This window comes from Lepidochelys kempii, chromosome 2 (genome assembly GCF_965140285.1).
Source record: "Lepidochelys kempii isolate rLepKem1 chromosome 2, rLepKem1.hap1, whole genome shotgun sequence".
In the NCBI taxonomy this organism is placed as follows: Eukaryota; Metazoa; Chordata; order Testudines; family Cheloniidae; genus Lepidochelys; species Lepidochelys kempii.
In genome coordinates, this window is record NC_136381.1 from 58,136,270 (window position 1) to 58,159,389 (window position 23,120).

General features: G+C 42.6%; 1 protein-coding gene across 1 annotated transcript in view; it reads left to right on the forward strand.

The window, feature by feature from the left end:
- The first annotated feature begins 20,206 nt into the window (after window positions 1-20,206).
- TRPA1 (transient receptor potential cation channel subfamily A member 1) overlaps window positions 20,207-23,120 on the forward strand; it is a 61,430-nt gene continuing 58,516 nt past the window's right edge. The window contains exons 1-3 of the mRNA XM_073329391.1: window positions 20,207-20,323; window positions 22,089-22,251; window positions 22,734-22,909. Of these exons, the coding sequence (XP_073185492.1) occupies window positions 20,207-20,323; window positions 22,089-22,251; window positions 22,734-22,909 (456 nt within the window). The remainder of the gene's footprint in view (window positions 20,324-22,088; window positions 22,252-22,733; window positions 22,910-23,120) is intronic.

Here is a 23,120-nt window from a genome sequence, read left to right on the forward strand (position 1 = left end):
CAACAAACCTTAATAATTTAAGGCCAGATACTGATGTCCTTGCACATATTGAGTAGTATTTTGCTCTTTGAGTCTAACGGGACTGCATGAGGAGTAAGATACTACTCACCATGTATACAAGTATCAGCATTTGCCCCTTAGTATTTCCAAGCTACTAAGTAAAAATTAATGTAGGATCTGTCTACGAAACAAATGTGTAATAAATTGGTTGCAGTGTGCCTTCAGCAATCTGTCTTAATTAACTAAGTCTACAACAAAATATAAGAACTTCCTTCTTTTATGTGAACCACTCAGCCAGCCAGAAGCCATTGCAATGCAAGTATTAAGTTCCCTTTACACAGGGGTTATCTTTATATTTATACCCCTTAGCCTGTCAGCAGAAACAAAAATTCCCCTATTTCAACCAGGTAACCATGAATGATTTCACTCTACTGCGGCTAACACAGAAAGATATAGACTGAATGTTGCTTGAATGCGACCAAAACTAAGGACCATTAGCTCCCATGCTTTGTGCTTCAATGATACCAGAATACTTGCTACTGGCTTGGCATGGTAAAGTGTCCTACCATGGAGGACGAATAAGGCAGCCCTCCCCAGAAACCTTCTGCAAAGGCTTTCAGAGTACCTCCAGGAGAGCATCCCAATTCTTCAGGGCAAATCAAACATTAAACACAATTGCTTTTAAACCCTGTACTGTATTTACAAATGTGCACTCACCAGAGGTGCCTTCTCCGGCTTCAGGGTCAGGGATCCCACCTTGGGAGGGTATTCACTCCAGGGTGATGAAAAAGTCCTGGTTGCTGGGGAGAATGGATTCACCGCTTGCCTGCTACGCATTCTCCTCCTCCTGCTCCTCCTCCTCTTCCTCATCCCCAGAATCATCCTCCCTGTTGCATGAGACTCCCCACCCTTGCAGGTGTCCATGGACAGTGGTGGGATAGTGGTCGGGTCCCCCCTAGACTGCCATGCAGCTGATCATGGAAGCAGCATGTATGGGGCTCTGACCTGGAGTGACCGTTTGCCTCCTTTGTCTTTTGGTAGGCTTGCCTGAGCTCCTTAACTTTCACACAGTGTGTCCCTGTTGTAGCCTGTGTCCAACATGCCCTGTGAGATTTTGGCAAATATATTTGTATTTCTTCTTTTTGATCGGAGTTCGGCCTGCGCAGATGCTTCTCCCCATACAGCAATCAGATCCAGTGTCTCCCTTTGGGTCCATGCTGGAGCTCGTTTGTGATTCTGGGGGGACTGCATGGTGACCTGTGCTGCTGAGCTCGCCACGCTGACAGGAAACAGGAAATGAAATTCAAAAGTTCCCAGGGCTTTTCCTGTGTACCTGACCAGGGCCGGCTCCAGGCACCAGTGTTCCAAGCAGGTGCCTGGGGCAGCAATCTGCAAGGGGTGGCAGTCCGTGTGCCGTTAGGGCGTTTCTGCAGTGGCGGCAATTCTGCGGCAGCCTCTATCTTCAGCCCCCCGCAGCAGCAAATCATCAGCAGCTCCCATCTCTTCAGCTGCTTGCGGTGGCAGCAATTCGGCATGCTGCTTGGGGCGGCAAAAAGAGCCAGTCCTGTACCTGGCTAGTGTATCGGAGTTCAAAAGTGCTGTCCAGAGCGGTCACAATGGAGCACTCTGGGATAGCTCCCAGAGACCAATACTGTCAATTTGCATCCACACTACCCCAAATTCCACCCAGCAATGTCGATTTTAGCGCTTCTCCCCTCGTCAGGGAAGAGTACAGAAGTCGATTTTAGAGCTCTTTAGTGTCGACGGAACTGGGTTGGTTGTGTGGATGCAGGTCGATTTAAAAATGACTAACGTGGCTAAATTTGACCTAACCCCATAGTGTAGACCAGGCCTTAAGTTGACTCAATGTTTATGGATACCAATAAGCTGCCCTACTGAACTTCTTTAACGGTGATGTGCCTTTAATCAAGTTTTCCAGCATTCCATCATGTTAGCATTTGCCTCTTTGTTCTGACATGTCCATTTACTGGTGCACCTGAACTGGTCTTAGGAAAAAGCATTTGCAATACTCCTGCAGTGCTAATGCCCTTTGATTTTAACAAATTGTCAGGGAAGCATCTCTTCCTTTCTGGGTCTCTGTTGGTTCAACAACCTGCTTTGCTTTCACCCCACCCTCATGCCTGCCCTGTCCCTTTTCATCCTCACCCCTGTCCCTTTTCATCCTCACTAAGCAATTTCTATTGCCCCATCTCAAATTGGCCTGCCAGTAGCGCATTATCTAGCTTCCCCCTTTCCCTATTAGCCAGCACACTGCTACTCCTTCTCCTAGTTAATCAACACTCCTGAAGCTCATCTACCTGACTTACAGCCAGTTTGTCCCTCACAGCTCACCAGTCTCCCCCTCCTCAAAACTGCTTTTGTCCCTTTGCTCTGGCTCCTCTCTTCACCTGGCAATCTCTATCCTTCTGGTCCCACATCCCTCCTGCCAGCTCCTTACTACTCCTCCTCCCATCCTCTGAATCCTTGCTCTTCTGGCTTCCAAACCCCAGTGTTCTTCTTCCTTCAGTATTGAGGCATATTGTAAGTACTACACACTGATAAAGGAATAAAAAGAAATATAAACTGTTCACAAAGAAAGAATCAGCCTTTAATATACCTGGAAATAGGAATCATGTCACTCAGCAATACTAATCTACCTAGCTCAATGCTATCATGTATATGTAAAACCTGCAACTCTATTGCCCTGAGAGCTCTGTAGCATCAGTGGTGCACGTTTTTAATATAAGCCCACCTTCTCTGCAGCTTCTCTACTGGCACAACAGTGTTACAAAATATCCCTCCTTTGATTATCTTGTTCATCTGGCAAAAGCAGCTTCTCAGTATTCCCTCCACCCCACCCAACTTCCACACACATCTCATATTTCAGGCTGCTGCAAAGACCTGTGCCCTGACATAACATTCTCCATTGTTTTCTCAAAGTTTGGGGAGAACACACTAGTCATTTTGCAGATGTATTTAAGATCATTAATGATAGAAATGTAGGGCTAGAAGGGACCTCGAGAGATAATTTAGTCCCTCCTCCTGCATTGAGACAGGACCAAGTATACCTAACGCTGCACATTAGTAGACATCTCCATTTCCCTGTTAGTCTGCCAGAAGCATATTTCACCAGCATCCTTCTCCTGATGAGAGGAAGGATGATCCAGTGTTCAGGGCTTGGGCGACCAGGGTACAGTTCCCTGCTGCACAACAGATTTTCTGTGTGACCTTGGGCAAATCACTAAGGTCTACTGCTAAAACTTAGGTTAACCTAGCTAGGTCACTCAGGGGTGTGAACAATTCACACTCCTGAGAGATGTAGTTAAACTGACATAAGCCCTGTCGTAGACACTGCTAGGTCAACAGAAGAATTCTTCCGTCAACCTAATTACCACCTCTCGAGGGGTAGATTTACTACTGTGTTGCTATTGTAAGGGCTGGTCTACACTGGAGACTTACATTGGCATAACTATATCTCTTAGGGGTGTGACAAATTCACACCACTGAGAGAAACAGCTACTCTGACCTCACTCCCAGTTTAGACAGCTTCCATTAACCTAGCTACCATCTCTTGGGGAGGTGGATTACCTACCTGATGGGAGAACCCCTCCTGTTTGCAGAGGTATTGTCTACACTGAAGTGTTATAGCACTGCAGCTGTGCTGCTGTAGCAGTTTAAGTGTAGAGGTACCTAAGGTCTTGTCTACCCTACAAAGTTTTATCAACACAAGTTATGCTGACATACAGCCACTACTGTAATTAAACTGCTGTTGCATGTCCACAGTATGCTCCTTCTTTTGGCAGAGTGCATCCACAACAGCAGCTCTTGCATCGACACAGAGCACTGCACTGTGGGCAGCTATCCCACATATAGGAGGGACATGTGGGGTCAAGTCCCCCTCGCCCCCTCCCCGACTGGCCTGCAAGGGGCGGGAGGGAGAGGGGCTCTGTCCTTCTCTCCCTGTGCCTTTTTCTCCCAACACATTCGGTAGCTCTCCCTGGCAGTGGGGCAGGGAGTGGGACAGAGATGCTTCTGCTTCAGAGAGCCGGGCTGGGAGACAGTGGTGGTCTTCTCCCTGCCTGGGCTCGGCTATTGGGGACAGGGGCTGAGCATGCCAGGAATGAGGGAGGGGACTCCTGGAGGCCAGTTATTGCAATGTAATGAATGCATTGTCTACAGTTGTCAATCTAACCTTGCTGCAAAAAGCTCTGTGCCTCTCGTCAAGGTGGTTTTATTTTGCTGGCAAAGGAGGAGAGTTTTATTGGTGGGAGGGGCCTTGTAGTGAGTACACCTCCACTGTTTTGTCTACAAAAGCTGCCTTTTGCTGACAAAACTGTGTAGTGTAGACAAGGCCTAAGTATTTACAGTACAACAGCATAGATATTGCACTGCAGCTGTGCCACTGTAGTGCTTGTAGTGTAGACATACCCTTTTTAGTCTCTCAGTGCCTCCATTCCCCATCTGTAAATTGCGGATAATACTTCCCTACCACACAGGGGTGTTTTGAGGATAAATACACTGAAGATAGTGAGGTGCAGGTAATGGGGAACATGTGCCTTAGATAAATGAGGTGACAGATGAGGATCACTTATCCATATTGGAGTAGTTGTGGTTTGACTTTAATACCAGAGCAACATCAGGTAGGCTGGATTCCCCATTTTTTTCTGTCCTATGAGAAATTCTGAAATTTTGTCTTTTCATTCAAGTTTGAAACAAAATCAAATTTTGAAATATCAGAATTCTCATGGAATGGAAATTCCATTTTCCAAGCAGCTCTAATTGATATTGACATCAGCTGCCTACACAAATACCAACATTTTCAAGAATTTCAGTGTGTTATGATGGAGGTGAATGGGATTCTTGTCCCACATTATATCAGAACATTTAATTATTTCTGACATTTCAAAATTAGATTTTGTTCCAAATTGGAATCAAAAGACAATTTCAGAATTTCTTCCAGAACAGAAATTCTGAACATTTTTGATTTGGAAACACTGAAAGGAGATTCCATTAATAACCTTACTACAACTGTGAGCCCCACTCCCTCTCAAATCCCTTAATTTGTAATATTACAGAAATATCTTACACCAAAAGTGGTTATCACTTAGGCAGTGGTTCTCAAACCGTGGGTGTGTATGCCAAAGTGGGTCACAACCCTGTATTAATGGGGTTGCCAGGGCTGGCATTAGACTTGTGAGGCCCAGGGCTGAAGTCAAAGTCTGAGCCCCTTTGCCCTCTCCACAGTGATGGATACTTGCCTATGGATAGAATAGTGCTATAATGTTAGGGCAAGATCCAGCCACAGAAATTTCATAGTTGTTTTGATCATTTCAAAGTGGGCCAACTATTCATTCTCAGTTCTCTTTAATCACAACCTTATCCCACTAATAAGTAGAGCTGGACTTGAGCAACAGTTCAGATACCATTTGGCACAAATCAGTAGGCTCAAGAGATGAACTTTTGCATCAGGAGTTGCTTTGTTTTTAGATATTTTAGATTACTATGTTTTTTAGATTAGATTACTGTGTTTTATACATTTCTGTTTTGTCCTCTTTCTATACAATCAAGTGTGAAAACAGCAAAGATAGAGAATGCACTACTCTGAACTACAAAACACCCTGGTTTGAAAATGCCTTCTGGAACTGATGGACTGTGAAACCAGAAGATGAGTTGGGAGACGGAATATTTTGAAAAACTCCCATAATCATTTGATCGTGGCACCCAGTAAATGAGGCAGTATAACATACTGTTGTGAGCCAAATTTCTCCAGCCTACACAAATACAGTTGTGCAGTTTGGTATGTGATTAGACAACTTGGTTGAAATATGATTGTGCTAGGAAATACTGTTCAGTATAGATGCGCTAAACCACACAGACTGTTCCCATATCAAAAAAGCATATCAACAGTGGTTATGTGTAGTATGATTCTTTCTGTAGAGCAGATGAGGCCTAAGATGCATTAGCCCTGGTCTATATTATGAGTTTAGGTCGAATTTAGCAGCGTTAGATAGATTTAACCCTGCACCCGTCCACACGATGAAGCCATTTTTGTTGACTTAAAGGGCTCTTAAAATTGATTTCTGTACTCCTCCCCGACACAGGGATTAGCACTGAAATTGACATCACCTGGTCGAATTTGGGGTAGTGTGCATGCAGTTGGATGGTATTGGCCTCAGGGAGCTATCCCAGAGTGCTCTACTGTGACGGCTCTGGATAGCACTTTCAACTCAGATGCACTAGCCAGATACACAGGAAAAGCACTGGGAACTTTTGAATTTCATTTCCTGTTTGGCCAGCATGGCGAGGTCATCAGCAGAGGTGACCATGCAGTACCAGAATAGCAAAAGAGCTCCAGCATGGACTGAACGGGAGGTATTGGATCTGATCGCTGTGTGGGGAGATGAATCCGTGCTATCAGAACTCCATTCCAAAAGACGAAATGCCAAAATATTTTTAAAAAATCTCCACGGGCATGAAGGATAGAGGCTATAACAGAGACCCACAGCAGTGCCATGTGAAACTTAAGGAGCTCAGGCAAGCCTACCAAAAATCCAAAGAGGTAAATGGCTGCTGCATGTCAGACCTCCAGACATGCCTCTTCTATGATGAGCTGCATGCAATTCTAGGTGGTGCCCCTACCACTACCCCACCCCTGTACATGCACCCCTGCAAGGGGGGAGTCTCACACAACAGGGAGGAGGATTTTGGGGACGAGGAAGATGAGGAGGATGAAACAGTTCTCCCCAACAGCCAGGAACTGTTTATCACCCTGGAGCCAATACCCTCCCAAGGCGGGCTCCCGGACCTTGAAGGCAGAGAAGGCACCTCTAGTGAGTGTACCTTTGTAAATATAATACATGCTTTAAAAGCAAGCGTGTTTAATGATTGATTTTCCCTGAAGACTTGGGATGCATTCGCAGCCAGTACAGCTACTGGAAAAGTCTGTTAAGGTGTGTGGGGATGGAGCGGAAATCTCCAGGGTTATCTCAATGAAGCTCTCCTGAAAGTACTCCCAAAGCCCTTGCAAAAGGTCTCTGGGGAGGGCAGCCTTTCTCCATCCTCCATGATAGGACACTTTACCACAGCAGGCCAGTAGCACATAGTCTGGAATCATTGTATAAGAAAGCATGGCAGCATATGGTCCCGGTGTTTGCTGGTATTCAAGCAACATCCGTTCTTTCTCTCTGTGTTATCCTCAAAGTGGGTAACCTGGTTGAAATAGAGGAATTTTATTAAGGGGACATTCAGAGGTGGTGGTGACATTCAGAGGTTCCTGCTGGGCTGTTTGCCTGTGGCTGAAAAGAAACCATTCCCACTGTTAGTCATGCGGTGGGGGGTGGGGTGAAGTGATCATCCCAGAGAATTGTGTGTGTGTGTCGGGGGGGGGGGCAACCTTGTACCGAAAGCACATGTGCTATGTAATGTTAACAGCTTGGTTCACCATGAAAGAGTCTACCCATTTTTCTCTAAAATGTGTCTTTTAAATACTACTCTCCCTTTTTTTCCTCCCGCAGCTGCAAATGTTTCAATGCTCCCCCTATCATCTCCGTCCCAGAGGCTAGCACAGATAAGAAGGCAAAAAAAAATGCACTCACGATGAAATGTTCTCTGAGCTCATGGAGTCCTCCCGCACTGAAAGAGCTCAGCAGAATGTGTGGAGGCAAGCAATGTCAGAGTCCAGGAAAGCACAAAATGAACGCAAGGACAGGTGGCGGGAGCAGGAGGAGAGATGGCAGCAGCGTGATGAGAGGAGGCAGGACGCAATGCTGTGGCTACTGGAGGATCAAACTGACATGCTCCGGCATATGGTTGAGCTGCAGAAAAGGCAGCAGGAGCACAGACTGCTGCTGCAGCCATTGTGTAACCAACCGCTCTTCTCCCAAGTTCCATAGCCTCCTCACCCAGATGCCAAGAACGCAGGTGGGGGAGGGGCGCCGAGCACCCAACCACTCCACCCCAGAGGACTGCCCAAGCAACAGAAGACTGGCATTCAATAAGTTTTTTGAAGTTCAGTGTGGCCTTGTCCTCCCCTCCTCGACACCTCTCCTAGGCTACCTTGGCAGTTATCCCTGTATTTATGTGACAAATTAATAAAGAATGCATGAATTTGAAACAACAATGACTTTATTGCCTCTGCAAGCGGTGATCAAAGGGGGGAGGTTGGTTGGCTTACAGGGAAGTAGAGTGAACCAAGGGGGCAGGTTTTCATCAAGGAGAAACCAACAGAACTGTCACACCATAGCCTGGCCAGTCATGAAACTGGTTTTCAAAGCTTCTCTGATGCGCAGCGTGCCCTGCTGTGCTCTTCTAACCGCCCTGGTGTCTGGCTGTGCGTAATCAGCAGCCAAGCGATTTGCCTCAACCTCCCACCCCACCATAAACATCTCCCCCTTACTCTCACAGATATTGTGGAGCACACAGCAAGCAGTAATAACAGTGGGAATATTGGTTTTGCTGAGGTCTAACCGAGTCAGTAAACATTGCCAGCGCACTTTTAAATGTCCATATGCACATTCTACCACCATTCTGCACTTGCTCAGCCTATAGTTGGACAGCTCCTGACTACTATCCAGGGTGCCTGTGTATGGCTTCATGAGCCATGGCATTAAGGGGTAGGCTGGGTCCCCAAGGATAACTATAGGCATTTCAACATCCCCAACGGTTATTTTCAGTTCTTGAAAGTAAGTCCCTTCCTGCAGCTGTTCAAACAGACCAGAGTTCCTGAAGATGCGAGTGTCATGTACCTTTCGCGGCCATCCCATGTTGATGTTGGAGAAACGTCCCTTGTGATCCACCAGTGTTTCCAGCACCATTGAAAAGTACCCCTTGCGGTTTATGCACTGGCTGCCAAGGTGGTCTGGTCCCAAGACAGGGATATGCTTTTCGTCTATTGCCCCACCACAGTTAGGGAATCCCATTGCAGAACAGCCATCCACTATGATCTGCACATTTCCCAGAGTCACTACCCTTGATAGCAGCAGCTCAGTGATTGTGTTGGCTACTTGGATCACAGCAGCCCCCACAGTAGATTTGCCCACTCCAAATTGATTCCCGACTGATTGGTAGCTGTCTGGTGTTGCAAGCTTCCAGAGGGCGATCGCCACTCACTTCTGAACTGTGACGGCTGCTCTCATCTTGGTATTCCTGCACGAAGTTTCATGAAAGTGCCCTTACACATGCAAAAGTTTCACAGGCACTGGGAATCATCCCAGATCCGCAACACTATGCGGTCCCACCAGTCTGTGCTTGTTTCCTGGGTCCAGAATTGGCGTTCCACGGCATGAGCCTGCCCCATTGCCACCAGGATGTCCAAACTGCTGGGGCCTGTACTTTGAGAGAAGTCTGTGGCTATGTCCTCACTCTCGTCACCGCGCTGCCATTGCCTCCTCGCCTGCTTTTGCAGGTTCTGGTTCTGCACATACTGCCGGATAATGCACGAGGTGTTTACAATGCTCATAACTGCCGTGGTGATCTGAGCAGGCTCCATGCTTGCCGTGGTATGGCGTCTGCAGGAGAGCAGAGTTGCAGCGGAAGTGCTGGCTGACGACAGATGCCACGAGAATAGATATTTATAGAGAACGACAAGAGGACCTGAGAGGTGGATTCAGGAGAGCAGAGTTGCAGCGGGAGCCCATGACAGCCAACATGGAGAAATTTGCTATCGAGACAAGAGCAGCAGAGCAGAGTTGCAGCGGAAGCGGTGGTTCAATGATGACGGTTAGCAGTCCTACTGCACTGTCTGCTGAAAGCAGTATGGTGTCCGCACGGAACAAAGGCATGAAACGATTGTCTGCTGTTGCTTTCATGAGGGAAGGGCGACTGACGACATGTACCCAAAACCACCCGCGACAATGTTTTTGCCCCATCAGGCATTGGGAGCTTACCCCAGAATTCCAATGGGTGGCAGAGACTACAGGAACTGTGAGATAGCTACCCACAGTGCAATGCTCCGAAAGTCAACGCTAGCCATGGTACTGTGGATGCACTCCGACTTAATGTGCCTAGTGGGGACACACACAATCGACTGTATAAAATCGCTTCCTAAAATGACTTCTATAAATTCGACCTTATTTCATATTGAATACCCATTAGTTCAAACAAACCAAACAATTTTGTGCAGTTTCAAAGTAAAATAGAGAAAATAAAGTGCAATTTATATTTCAGAAAGAAAGTACATGCAATTCTTTCTACTATTCCATATTGCATTAGGTATTGATCACATTGTGCTTTTATACACTAATTCTGTTTTTTTGAAACATTTATTCGTACAATGGATCTCAATAAGTAGACTACATTCTTGTCCACTGATGTTTGGATTATCCATTAAAACCAATTAGTTCACTGCAAATAGGTAAACAAATACCCTCTAGTGACCACCTACCAAATCTAAAACTGCTCTGTGATATCGCATTAGAAAAAATTTCTGAAATGCTAGGTATATTTATAGGTACATTTGCAGCTCATAATGAAAATGGATGGGTTTAGTCAGATGTTAAAAAAAATTTCTTTAAGAGTCACTTTATGGATATTGATACTCCTCCCACTTTGTCCATTACAGGGACACTTTTAGTAAATAAAAATTCTCGCAAACAGTGCAAACCACCCTGTGACATAACTGCAGGATGCATGCTCGATTGGAACCACTGTATAAAAGTATCAGCAAATCAAGATTCAGAGAGTCTTATTTTTGATATCTTTATGTAGGTGTTACTATCAAAAGATCATCAGCCTCTGCAAATCTCTCTGAAAGGTAAGTATAATATTGTTTTTCTGTAGATCAAATAAAATTGCAGCCTAGGCATGTTACTCTTTTTGTTTGTTTGTTTGTTTTAAAATATGCTTCTTTATACTGGTTTCAGAGTAACAGCTGTGTTAGTCTGTATTCGCAAAAAGAAAAGGAGTACTTGTGACACCTTAGAGACTAACCAATTTATTTGAGCATAAGCTTTCGTGAGCTACAGCATCCTAGAAGTGAGCTGTAGCTCACGAAAGCTTATGCTCAAATAAATTGGTTAGTCTCTAAGGTGCCACAAGTACTCCTTTTCTTCTTTATACTGTAAAATACAAGATGAATTATCTTGCAATTTATTTTAGATATAAATTTAGCATAATTTTGAACTAATGAAGAATCTGTATTCTAAGTGCCATAATGAACGTTAATAAAATCCACTTTCTCCTAATAGAAAAATGAGATTAATATGAAAATGTCAGTTCTTTAATACACCACAGAATGACTTTTCATCATGTAAACTTGTTCACTGAGTAGCTTTTTATTTTTACCATAAGAAATATATTGTTTCTTTCCTTAAATAGATCCTAGTAAGCATTGCTGCCTTAGGAAAAAAAGTATATCTAAACAAGGCATGTCAGTTACTAGTACATTAATTATAGTTATACTAAGTATTGTTTGAAACATAATTAATTATATTTGCTTCTGGAGAGGTTATGCAGTTATTAGATAAGAATAATGTAGCTGTGGTAATGATCAGTTCATTTCTACTAAACACACTATGCAGCATAAATATTTCAAATAGGTCCCCAATTCAGTGTTGTACTCTACTCAGCATGCAGGACTTGCCCCTGTAAGGTTTTAAGCACTTAGGCCCTGAACTGGTGAAGCACTTATTGAACTTCAAGCAAATGAGTTGTCCCATTGACTTCAATGAGACTCCTCATCTGCTTAGATTGGGAGAAAAGTGGTCAGTGCCTTGCTGCATTGAGCCCACAGGACATATCGTACAAACTGTCCCACTGCCAGAGTGCTGGATGAAATCCATTTCATGCAGATGAAGGATTTGTTTGTTTTTTAAAATGTGTTTAATTATTGATTACCTTCTTGGGTCAACTGACATGTCAGAATGAAAGCTGACCCATCACTTGGAGTTTCCTGAATTCTGCTGGTTTAATCAGCATAACTAATTTTAAAAGGAAATATATATAATTTCCATTTCATATTTCCAGATTAAATCCATAGTAGATTTTCAACCATATATAATTAGTCAAGTCTAAAGCAAAACTATAACCCAATTTTAAATTTATTTTTCTTTGTTTTTTTAATGAAAGCAGAGATTTCATTTGATACGTTTGCAATATTTTGCAAGAATCCTTTTGACTACATATTCTACATTTTTAGCACGTTTCTCCCATCTCACCCAGAAGAATCACTTAATGGACTAAGTTCAGCTCAGTGGGGTATTGGTGGAGTTGCATCAACATAACTGAAAGCAGAATTATTATGATTATTTGTTATTTATATTACAATATAAATAGTCATGGATGAGGACCCCATTGTGCTAAGATCAATATATACATTTTTACTGACATCTTGAATGTCAAATGATTGATCAGATATTCTTGGGAAGTAGGTGACAGCAGTGTAACCTGCCATAACCAGTATGTCTCATAATTGTACTCTGAAAAATGGATGTCCTATTTGAACTATTCCCAGCCTGTAGTTTACAGACTTCTGGTGACTTCTGGTGACCTGCAGAGAGCAAGCTTCTGCTAGGATGCTGGTTCTGTTCTTTGCTTTCAGCTGCTTCTCCAGGTGCCCAGGTTAATTACTGAAAAGGACATAGAGACCTATAAAAGCTGTTAGAAACAAGGAGGAGCAGCCTGATGGCCATTGATACACTGGAAAGTTGAAGAAATTGGTATCTGTTGTTAGTATGGAAAAGGAAAGGAATATCAGCAGACTCAGAGGAGAAGAGAGCCAGATGGCTACACAGTATGTCCAGAGAGAAGGGAAACAAGTGGAAGTTAAATATATGCAGGGAAGGAAAGGAGAAGAAGAGTATCAAGCAGTCTAGAACTATAAGCAGGGAAGCCAGGGAGAAAGGAACAGAAAGGTGAGAGAGGGCATGAAATAAAGAGCAAAAAGAGTGATTAATTTTTCAAAAATAAAAAACCTCACTTATTGCATCAAAAACAGTTCAGAAAATATTAGCGTATGCTACTGCTAATATTACTTTTCCATGTAACCAGTTACCAGTGGGACGTTGCATACCTGCACATGGGTTTGGGAGGGATGGAAATGGTCCATGAAACATTCTATGGATCACCTGTGAGAATGAATAAGTTTGAGAACCTCTGGTTCATTGAAACCTGCTTCCAGGATATAAGCACAGTACTCCATACTAGGATAGTGGCACTAATGAATTCTCCTCTGAAAATTATGGACAAGGAAGGTATGTAACTGTACTGCCATTTTTATTTAAATCTGCAATTTTACAAGTTGGTATAGCACTCAGAAAAAGCTCTTTTCTCTCAATTTTAAAATAACAGTGTAAGTTCCAAGTTTTCTGAGTACTATTTTTTTCTGATATTTTTCTGATATTTTACATATTGAAATGTATTTACATTTCTATCATTTCAATTGCTAAATGTAGTTACAATACATTTCTGGAAGGCAGTTACGCACTTTATAAAGAAAGGACAACAGGCAGCTCACACAATAGAGACTCCAGGACAACCGGCTTAGAATTCATTATGCATTTTCAATAAGGAATACAGAATGCATTGGAACATTCAATTGTCCAATAAGAACTGAAACAAACATAGAAGCACTGAGGACTCAGTCCTATTTATTATGCCTTTCCAGTACTCAATACAGTAAAACCAGTTATAATCTTAAGCAGTGTGCTGAATTATTGGGTCAGATCCTCCGCAATAATTAGGAACAATAATTAGGAAGAGGCAATAATTAGGAACAGGCACTAACTGTAAGGACCACAATGATAGTCTAGCACAGTGGTGTACGCAGCCTGTCAGGGTAAGCTGCTGGTGGGCCACCAGACTGTCTGTTTACATTTGCATGGCCACCTGCAGCTCCCAGTGGCTGCAGTTCACCATTCCCGGCCAATAGGAGCTGCGGGAACCAGTGTGGGCATGGCTGCCACTTCCTGCAGCTCCCGTTGGCGGTAAATGGTGAACCGTGGCCACTGGGAGCTGTGGGGTTCCGTGCAAATGTAAACAAATGGTCTGGCGGCCCGCCTGCAGCTTACCCTGACAGACTGCATGCAGTCTGTGGGCCACAGGTTGCCCACCACTGGTCTAGCATGTGTAGCTGATGTGGAAGGGTCAAGCTAAGAGCAGGCAGTAGCACTTTTCGATTGTATCACAGCTCAAAAAATCTGAACAGAACTGTCAGAGGAGTAAACATACAGACCCCGCAGGAGACAGAAACAGAGCCAGAACTAAGCATCAATATGTCACAAGAACACATATCCATTAAGCAGAATCTGTCTCCTTTAAGCAGCAACCACTGTAATTGACTTAATTATTTGTCAGGCTTCAATTGACGCCCTGTGAGATATCCTGATTAGGGATATATTTATTAGGTGGAGGGGCCTATATTCAGTGTGAATACCTATTAACTTCAGGTTCTCATGTTTCATATTTCTACCTCATCAGCTTTGGAAAGTGCAAAAAAATCTCACTGTCTATTCAAACTTTTTTCATTTCTCCACATTTATGTTACAATATTCTAGGGCAGTACTACAGTTCAAGATCTTGTTTTATATTCCTACTGTATATTTTAAAAATATTTTTCAGCATTTAAGGATTTGGTGATAATATCCATTCTTGTTTTCCAGTCCCCATTTTGATTTTATGAGGCACATTAGACATTTGTTACAGCAAGTTAAGCCACTTTCTTGAAAGCAATCAGTGTAGTCCTTAGTAAAATTCCATTAAGAGATAATGCAGTAAAATGGTTCATGAGATTTGTGCAAAGTTTTAAATTAAATTCATAGTTAAAAGAAACAGGATTATGCAAAGGAAAAGACAAGTATATAAAGACAATATTGTTGTTCTTTAAGGTCAAGGAGTACCAGTGTGCTTATTACAAACTACTATGGGACCATAATTTTGTAAATCTAGACAGTGGATCAAATTAATCTCTGGGTAACTCCATTGACTTCAGTAGAGTTATACCAGGAATTAATATGGCTTATTCAATTAAGTTAATAATGTAAAACTCTAAATAATATTATTTTACATATAAATATTTTACAATATTCCTATCTGTCAATACTGCCAAATGGGATCACCTTCATACTAAAAATGATAGTGTAATCTTTCCATTTATTTATGCAGGGCTGATTTTGCAGTGCCTATGCCTATGAAACTTGACTTCATTTGAAGTTTTGCCTGCCTTGGGCCCCAGTATATTTACCACATGCAATTCAGTTATTACAGTCATATTTTCAATTAAATTTTTCTCTGTGGAATTTTGATGTACTAATGGAGCGATTATTTTACCATTAGTGAGCTCATATCTGAAAGAAAATGGTATAAATGTGTTTTCAGTCCACTCTAAGGAAAATGATTCTAAGAAGAGTTACTTTTTGACTGCTTGTTTGAATTACTTTCTTATGTCAAGTCATTATGTAGAAATCTGAATCTGTGGTCAGTAGGCTTATGATTCCATTTGATTCCTCTTGGGAACTAAAAATGTTCATATTATTTTTTCACACTCCCAACATTTCCTCTACACATCACCGTAAGACTTCTGACAGTGATGGAAAAAGAAAACAGAAACATAATCAGTCTCAAGAATATCACTAAAACCAGTGTAACAGTCTAATGTTGGCACTTTATTTGGGGGCATAGCCTGCCATTGTTCCACACAAGGAATTCTGGCTGAAGTCCATGGGAATTTTATGTAAAAGGGGATGGCTGATATGATCCTAACAAATATTAGTTAAATAGAAACCACAGATTAGTTCTTTGGTATACTATGCTCTTCATAACAAAGCAAACACCCCTGCAGAAAATAGCATTTATTTTTTTCTTAGTGTAGTTAGAAAGTCAGATGTTTTGTTGTATTTCTAATAAATATAGGAGTGTACACTAAAACAAGGGCCCCCATTGCCAAAGCCACTCTAGGAATTGCTCTTAGCGGTGGCTGCGAGCGTTATTGCCTGCTCTTGATGGAATTACTGGGGAAGTGCTCAGAGATGGGGATGCAAGTATGCTGTGGGGATCATTCATCAATGGCTGTTTCTACACTTTTATGGAATAGGTCTCATGTATGGAGCAAGGCCACCCCTTTAAGCTATCTGAACATGCTTATTTTGAGTTAGAGTGCTGCCAGCAGTGCTAATATCCACCCATGCCCTCTGCCCCCTGTGCTCAGGAATACTAGACAGCCTTTTATGTGGCTCCTGAACAGGCAGTAAGCTCTGGTGGAAAGAGGCACCTGTTCTCCCTTAATATGCTCACCCGGGGAAGCCATTATTGGACTTAAAGTGTGTATTTACATGGTATAGATCTTCTGACACTTTATTGTGAGCGCTATAACAATTCTTCTATGCTCTGCTTGTCAGTTTGGTGACCCAGCTAATGAACTATTTTGTTTTTAGCAGTATACAGTTGTGCTACTGGGTACATGATTAGATGATCATGGGAAACTGGGGGCTATGTACTACCCTTGATCCATACATAGAACTTCCAGTGATGTCATTTGCAGATCCACACATGAATTGAAAGCAAAATGTAACACTGTATTTCCCTTTAGTATTACGTTTGCACTTATTTATAGTTGCTGAAGTCTCAATGACCTCTGTGTATGCTAAAGACTGCATAAATTCCTCCATAATTCGTTTCACTATTCCACTCTTGGTATACTTAAGCCCAAACGCTTTAACGTAAATCCACTGGGCTAAATCCTGCTCTCAGTTATAATACTGGAATACCAGGGTAACTCATCTGACTCCCAATAGATTCACATTGGTGTAAATGGGAACAAAATTTGGCCCATCTATTGCAAGAACTACTGTACAGTAAAAGCCAAAGGTTTTCCAATCTGGATGACTTCAGTGAGAGAGCTGCTGGGCTGTCAGTATATTTGAATATCACTCTACTTATTCAGGTGCCTACATATAGATTAGGAACCTAACTTTACGCACCTATTTTTGAAAATCCTGGCCATGTTTTCCACACTAACCCCTTTTACTAGTTGACCATAATTTTCTTTAAAACAATACAAATTTTAGTATGAAACTTTCCATGATTGATTTCAGCCTGAATGTGATTTTTGTATAATTTTTAACCAAATTTGATTTAGCCTTCTTTTAGTCATGTCAGAATGAAAATAAAATCACTTTTTTCTAGGGCTGTCAAGCAATTGAAAAAATTAATCACAGTTAATCACGCAATTAATCGTGCTGTTAAACAATAATAGAATACCATTTATTTAAATATTTGTGCATATTTTCTACATTTTCAAATATATGTATTTCAATTACAACACAGAATACAAAGTGTATAGTGCACACTTTATATTTATTTTTATTACAAATATTTGCACAGTAAAAACAAAAGAAATAGTATTTTTCAATTCACCTAATAGAAGTACTGTAGTGCAATCTCTTCATAATGAAAGTTGAACTTACAAATGTTAAACTTACTTCTCGCCTTACTGCTCCCAGCTGGGAGCGGGGGTGGAGGGGGCAGCTGCCTGGGGCTTTTCCCTTCTGGTGGGAATATCTGTGCCTGGAGTCCAGTCAGCTGCTGTGCTCCTGGTGAGGAGTGGGAAGCAGGGACCCCGGGGGCAGTAGTGCTCCCAGTGGGGGACAGTTCTTCCGTGATATTAACAAGAATGATCGTAAGGAATGCAGTGTCTACCCATAAGTCCTACGGCTCTCATCAAGGTGGTTTTATTATGTCAGCATAGCAGGGGAATTACATCGGTAGGAGGAGCATTTCAGTGCGTACACCGCCATTGTTTTGTCAGAAGAAAGCTGTTTTTTGTCAACAAAACTGTGCCGTGTAGACAAGGCCTAAAAGTAAAGTCTTGAAAGGAGAACAAACAGTATTGCAGTCTATACTGAGCTCTGAGAAACAGTGTAACCTACAAATTACTTACAACTCACCATTTCGGAGACGGCCTTCTTCATAATTAATTAACTATTCAGTAATTCATACTGCTAGGCATTAGTGACTTCCCCTCTGAGCTACTGTAGTGTATGAGTGACCACCCTATTTGCTTCAGTCACAATTAATTGTAACAATAAGCAGGTTGTTAAATAATTTATAGAGACCTTTATGACATTTTTGAAGATTCATATAGTACATATTAGAGCATGTGCAGTAGAACTTCCCCCCTCCCCATTTTTTAGGTTCCCTGAAAGTTAACATGAATAAAGCTCTAAACCATTTTAACATTAAGACTCTCATACTTCTTAAGAACATCTTAGATAAGGCTACTTGAGTTAATAACCCCTCTGTTAAGGTCTCCTAAATTCAGGATAACTCAGTAAGGACCCCAAGGTTAAAAGTGTCTCAGTTAAAATTGCTTTGGTGCTTAGGTACTTAGTATTTTAAAATGCTTTGTAGTGCTTTTTTAATTCCCTCCCTCTCCTGAACTCTCTCCAACTCCCTGGTTAAATAAATTGCAAAAAAATAATATTAATGCAATGTAAATGTTGAGAAATCAAGCATACAAAACTCAGAAAATTAATAAATTAAAGTTAAAGCAACATTAAGTCAGCCACATTCAACAAATTAATAATTTCTATTTTTTATTTTTCAGAAATGTATACCATAATATATAGGATTATAGTTCATGATATTAAGTGTATATAGAATTATAACTATTTATACAGTGCTGCAGATATGCATGTATAGCATAAAAATGCAAGACTAAATTCTGACCCCAGCTAACAATTTTGAAGTCAGTTTAATCAGCTGCCTATCATGGGGCTAGTTGACCCTATCATACCCTCCTTCACAGCCTTCAGTATAGGCAGCATGTTGAGGTGTGGACAGGGATGAGCCACAACCTCTGGCCAATCCCCAGCTTCTGGAATGACCCAGGGGGATCAGAGGAAGCAAAACGTAAAACAGACCAGCCCAAAGGCTACCTTCTATTTCTGGGAGCCTAGTAGAGCCAGGATTGCCCCCCTTCCCACAGAGTGCCCAGGGCTCAGCATTGCCAGCAGTGCACTATGGCAAAGACAACATTGTTGTAGAATTTTTCTGATTTGAGGATTTGATTCTTCAGCAGTTAGGTTGCAACAATGCATTAAGTTTTTGCATTTTTTTTCATTTCAGTTAACTGCACTGGAGTTTTTTCATTTAATATTATACTTAGTGCATGACCCAAAGCTCTATAAATACCTCATACTTGTTGACATGCTGGAAATCCTAAAGCACTCAAGAAATGAATTTATTAGTTAACACCCTAATTAATTTACAACTGTGTAACCATACTGACATCACTATGGTTATATTTTTGTAACGGGCGCCCCACAAAACACTTAAAGATTTGATTTGATTTGATTTAAAGATTATGAACATTTTCATAATTTCATTCTGAGTGATCATAATAATACACAATTTTACTGGGGCTAAAATTGGGATTTCAAGATGGGGCTGTTCAGGTCCCTCAGTGTCAGTAGGGAAATCTTGCTTGACCTGAAGGAAATATCAGAATTTGACATTTCAAACGTTTTCAAAGCTTTTGCTGGCGATCTGAGTAAATATGGGTTTTCCTTGTTCTTTTGACTCAGAGCTTGTCCAGTTATTTGATCAACAAGAACACCAGGGCAATTTTCAAGGTTTCATGCTAAAATAAGCTGTTCCACCTTGCATGAGGCTGGGAGAGCCTTTATCCAGACCTGAAGGAGAGCCCTGTGTGGCTCAAAAGCTTGCCTCTCTCACCAACAGAAGTTGGTCCCATGTACCTCACCCACCTGGCCCCTCTAGGACTGGCAGCTGTGAATCTCCCTCTCACAGGCCCCTGGGAGGGCGCAAAATTCACCCCCTTCCTTCCCTCCCTCCCTCCCCGAACGCTCTCCTCGCCCCCTCAGCACAGTGCTTCGCTCCTGGCCGGCAGGGGAAAGACCCCGGGCTCAGCCTCCCTGGCGCAGCTCGGGAAAGGGTTCCCTGAGTCGTGCCGGCCGGGGCTGCCGGCTGGTGGAAAGGCGGCGGGCAAGGGTTGGTCTCCTTGGCCAGGCGGGGAGACGTTTCCTGAGTGCCCCCAGCGCTTCGCGTCCCTAGAGCCTCTTCCCGCTGCGGGTCCCCCAGCCTCGTCGGGCTCCCGGCGGGGGCCGCCCGTGGGGGAGCTGAGGTGCGCGGCATGAGGCGTGTCCCTAGCCGGCCGCGCTCCGCGCCCTGCCGCCGGCGCCTCCCCCGCCGGCGCGGGACTCACTCGCTGCTCTCGCTCCCTTCCAGGTGGCCGGGGCGGGCGGCGGACAGAGCCATGAAGCGCGCCCTGCTGAGGATGTTCCCGCCGCGGGACAAGGCGGCGTGCGGCTCCTACGAGGGGGTCGTGTGCGAGGCCGATGCCGCCTCCCTCGCCTCGCAGGACGTCTTTAAGGTCGGTGCGGCGAGAAGCGGGGCAGACGGGCTGGCGAATGGGGCAAGGACGGGGCTGGGCAGGCGCTGAGGGCGCGGGGAAGGTTCTGCCGGGGGGGGGGAGAGGTGTCTAAGGGGGGAAGATGGGGGGCTGAGTTGTCTAAGGTGTGGGGGAGGGGATGGGAGAGGCTGGAGGCAGCAGAGGGCGTGGGGCGGGAGGAGGCTTGGAAGGGTCAATGTCAGCAACCCTCTGTTTCCCCCTACACCCACTAACGCCCCACGCCCCCACACACTGTATTTCCACGGATAACAGTCCAAATGCACAGCCCGGGGGGGGGGGAAGGAAAGGAAAATGCCGCTTGAGAACTTGCCTGCAGTGATGGTGAGCCCTGTTGGTCCTCAGATGTTCGCTACTGTGATATTGGGTATCCCTAGATTATTATTAGCTAGTATGACATGAAGAAGAGCTGTGTGTGGCTTGAAGGCTTGTCTCTCTCACCCACAGAGTTTGGCCCGATACAAGACGTTGCCTCACCCACCTTGTGTCCCTTGAGAACTTACCAGAGTTTGATCTAAGGTTACTTGGTATATTTGGGGGTGGGATATTGACAATTTAGATGTTAATGGTGCGAAAGCTTTAACGTTTTGAATCTCAGTGTTTATTCTCATTAAGTAATGATTGTCTGACCCCTTCTATTGTCTGACATGCATCTGCATAATTTCCTGCAGCTGTGAACATTTTAATGGATTTTTTTTCTCCAAAGCAGTCCAGAATCCTGAGGGCACAAGCCCCCTCTCCTTGAACTGTGACTTGGAGGTGCAGCCCCGAATCATTCTCAATCTCAGTGTAAAGTTCTGTTCAGGGAAAGGGTCAAGATTGTTTATTTTCCTTCATCGTTAACCTCTTCCCCTCCTGGACACAGGGGAACAGAATAGAGGCTGGTGGGTGGGAAGATCTTTGACTTTATGCAGAAGGGAAAACAGTTGAGTCTAGATTACTTACATTTTTGTTAATTTCTTTTTGCTGCTTGTCTTGAGTTTGATTTTGCACTCATTGAAGTCAATGGGAGTTTTGCCATTGACTTCAGTGGAGCAGGATTTGATTCCTTCAGCATGGAGTTGTGCAGTTGATGAGCTATGGAGGTTTCTGGTTATACCAACTGCAAAGAGCACATACTCATTTCAGTATTTGAATACAGCTATTTACATGCATTATCAGGCTGTAAGACAGGAGCAATAATATGAAAAATATACGCAATTCATGTGGTACTTTCTGATTCTTATTCTTTGCCATTCTTTTTAGCAAAAGGGAAAATTAGAAGAAGTTGGAGTAAGGATGTTGAATTACACTTATACTTTTAAATATTGTATTTCATGTTTGGATTGGTGTGAAAGTGTCTGTTTTTTAATTTTCTGTTGCCAGCTGGTTTATATATTTGGTTGATCCATTTAGTTTGTCTTTGATATATTGAAAGCTCAAATCAATTATAAGATTTTATATGATAAATCAATGAAAAAGTTGAACATTTTCAGAAATAACTGCTTTTACTTTTAGAAACTAATTGAATGGTAAGGCCAGGAACAAATCACACATTTATATGTCACATAATGAAAAACGTGTGCAAGGTCCTAAGTAAAAGTAATGTAGTCCAACTGCTTTTGAAACTGATAGGCAAACAAGACAGAGAGAAATTTTATTCTGATCTACTTTTTAGCATATGGTGTTACTAAAGTCTTGTTTAGTGGAAAAAAATAAAGCAATTTACAATATTTGCACCCAAAATTAGGTGATTTCAGATGGAAGTGCTTGCAGATTGCGGAGTTTAATTAAGAAAAATCGTTCTGGGCTTAGCAAATTGGATGAACTGAAGGCCACTCCATTGCATCATGCTGCAGGAGGAGGTCACATAGAATTAATGGAGATGATTTTAGATGATTCTTCCAATGAAGGTAATACTTGATTAAATTATCTTCTGTATCATTAAATAAAAATAGTTTAAATAAAAGCATCCATTACTTCAATGGTGTAGATTGGTGTTCGGATTTATTACTGCCATCTTCACAGAGGAATCACGATTTTCTTAACATTGTTTTGGTATCTTTGTTACATGTTCATCCTTGCTCTCCTCTGTTGTTGTATGATGACATTTTAAATGTAATATTACCTCTCAATCATAACATTGTGGATTCAGCATAGGACATAATTAATTAATTGTAATTCATTTATAATGTAACTGGCACCTTAGTAATAGCAGCAAGAGTCTTTCACAGTTGATGATTTATTTAAACAAACCTACAAACAAACCCAGTGACAGAGAACCTCTACTGAAAATATATTTCACAGGAAAATCAGTTGTCTATTAACTGCATCAGAACATTTGCCAGCTACATGTTTATTGTAGTATACTTTGTTTTTTTACCTTTTGACCTAGCGCTAAATGTGATGGACTCCTCTGGAAACACCCCATTGCACTGGGCCACAAAAAAAAACCAGGTTGAAAGTGTTAAATTACTTCTCAGCAGAGGCGCTAACCCAAACATTCTAAACTCCAGTATGATGGCACCTCTTCATCTAGCTGTGCAGTGCCTTCACAATGAAATAGTTAAGGTAAGATTATAGTCCAAGTAAATATACATGCATAAAGGGCTCAAGAGCCCCCTGGGCACACAATTTCACTAGTTGTATGCAAAATTCCAAGTGTACAAATTCACACACAAGAAGCTTATACCCACTGAAAATATAGCCCTTTAAGTTCTTCAGATGGCAGGTACTCACAAAAGAGATAAACTGTACTCAAAAGTTGCTAAGCAAAAGTGAC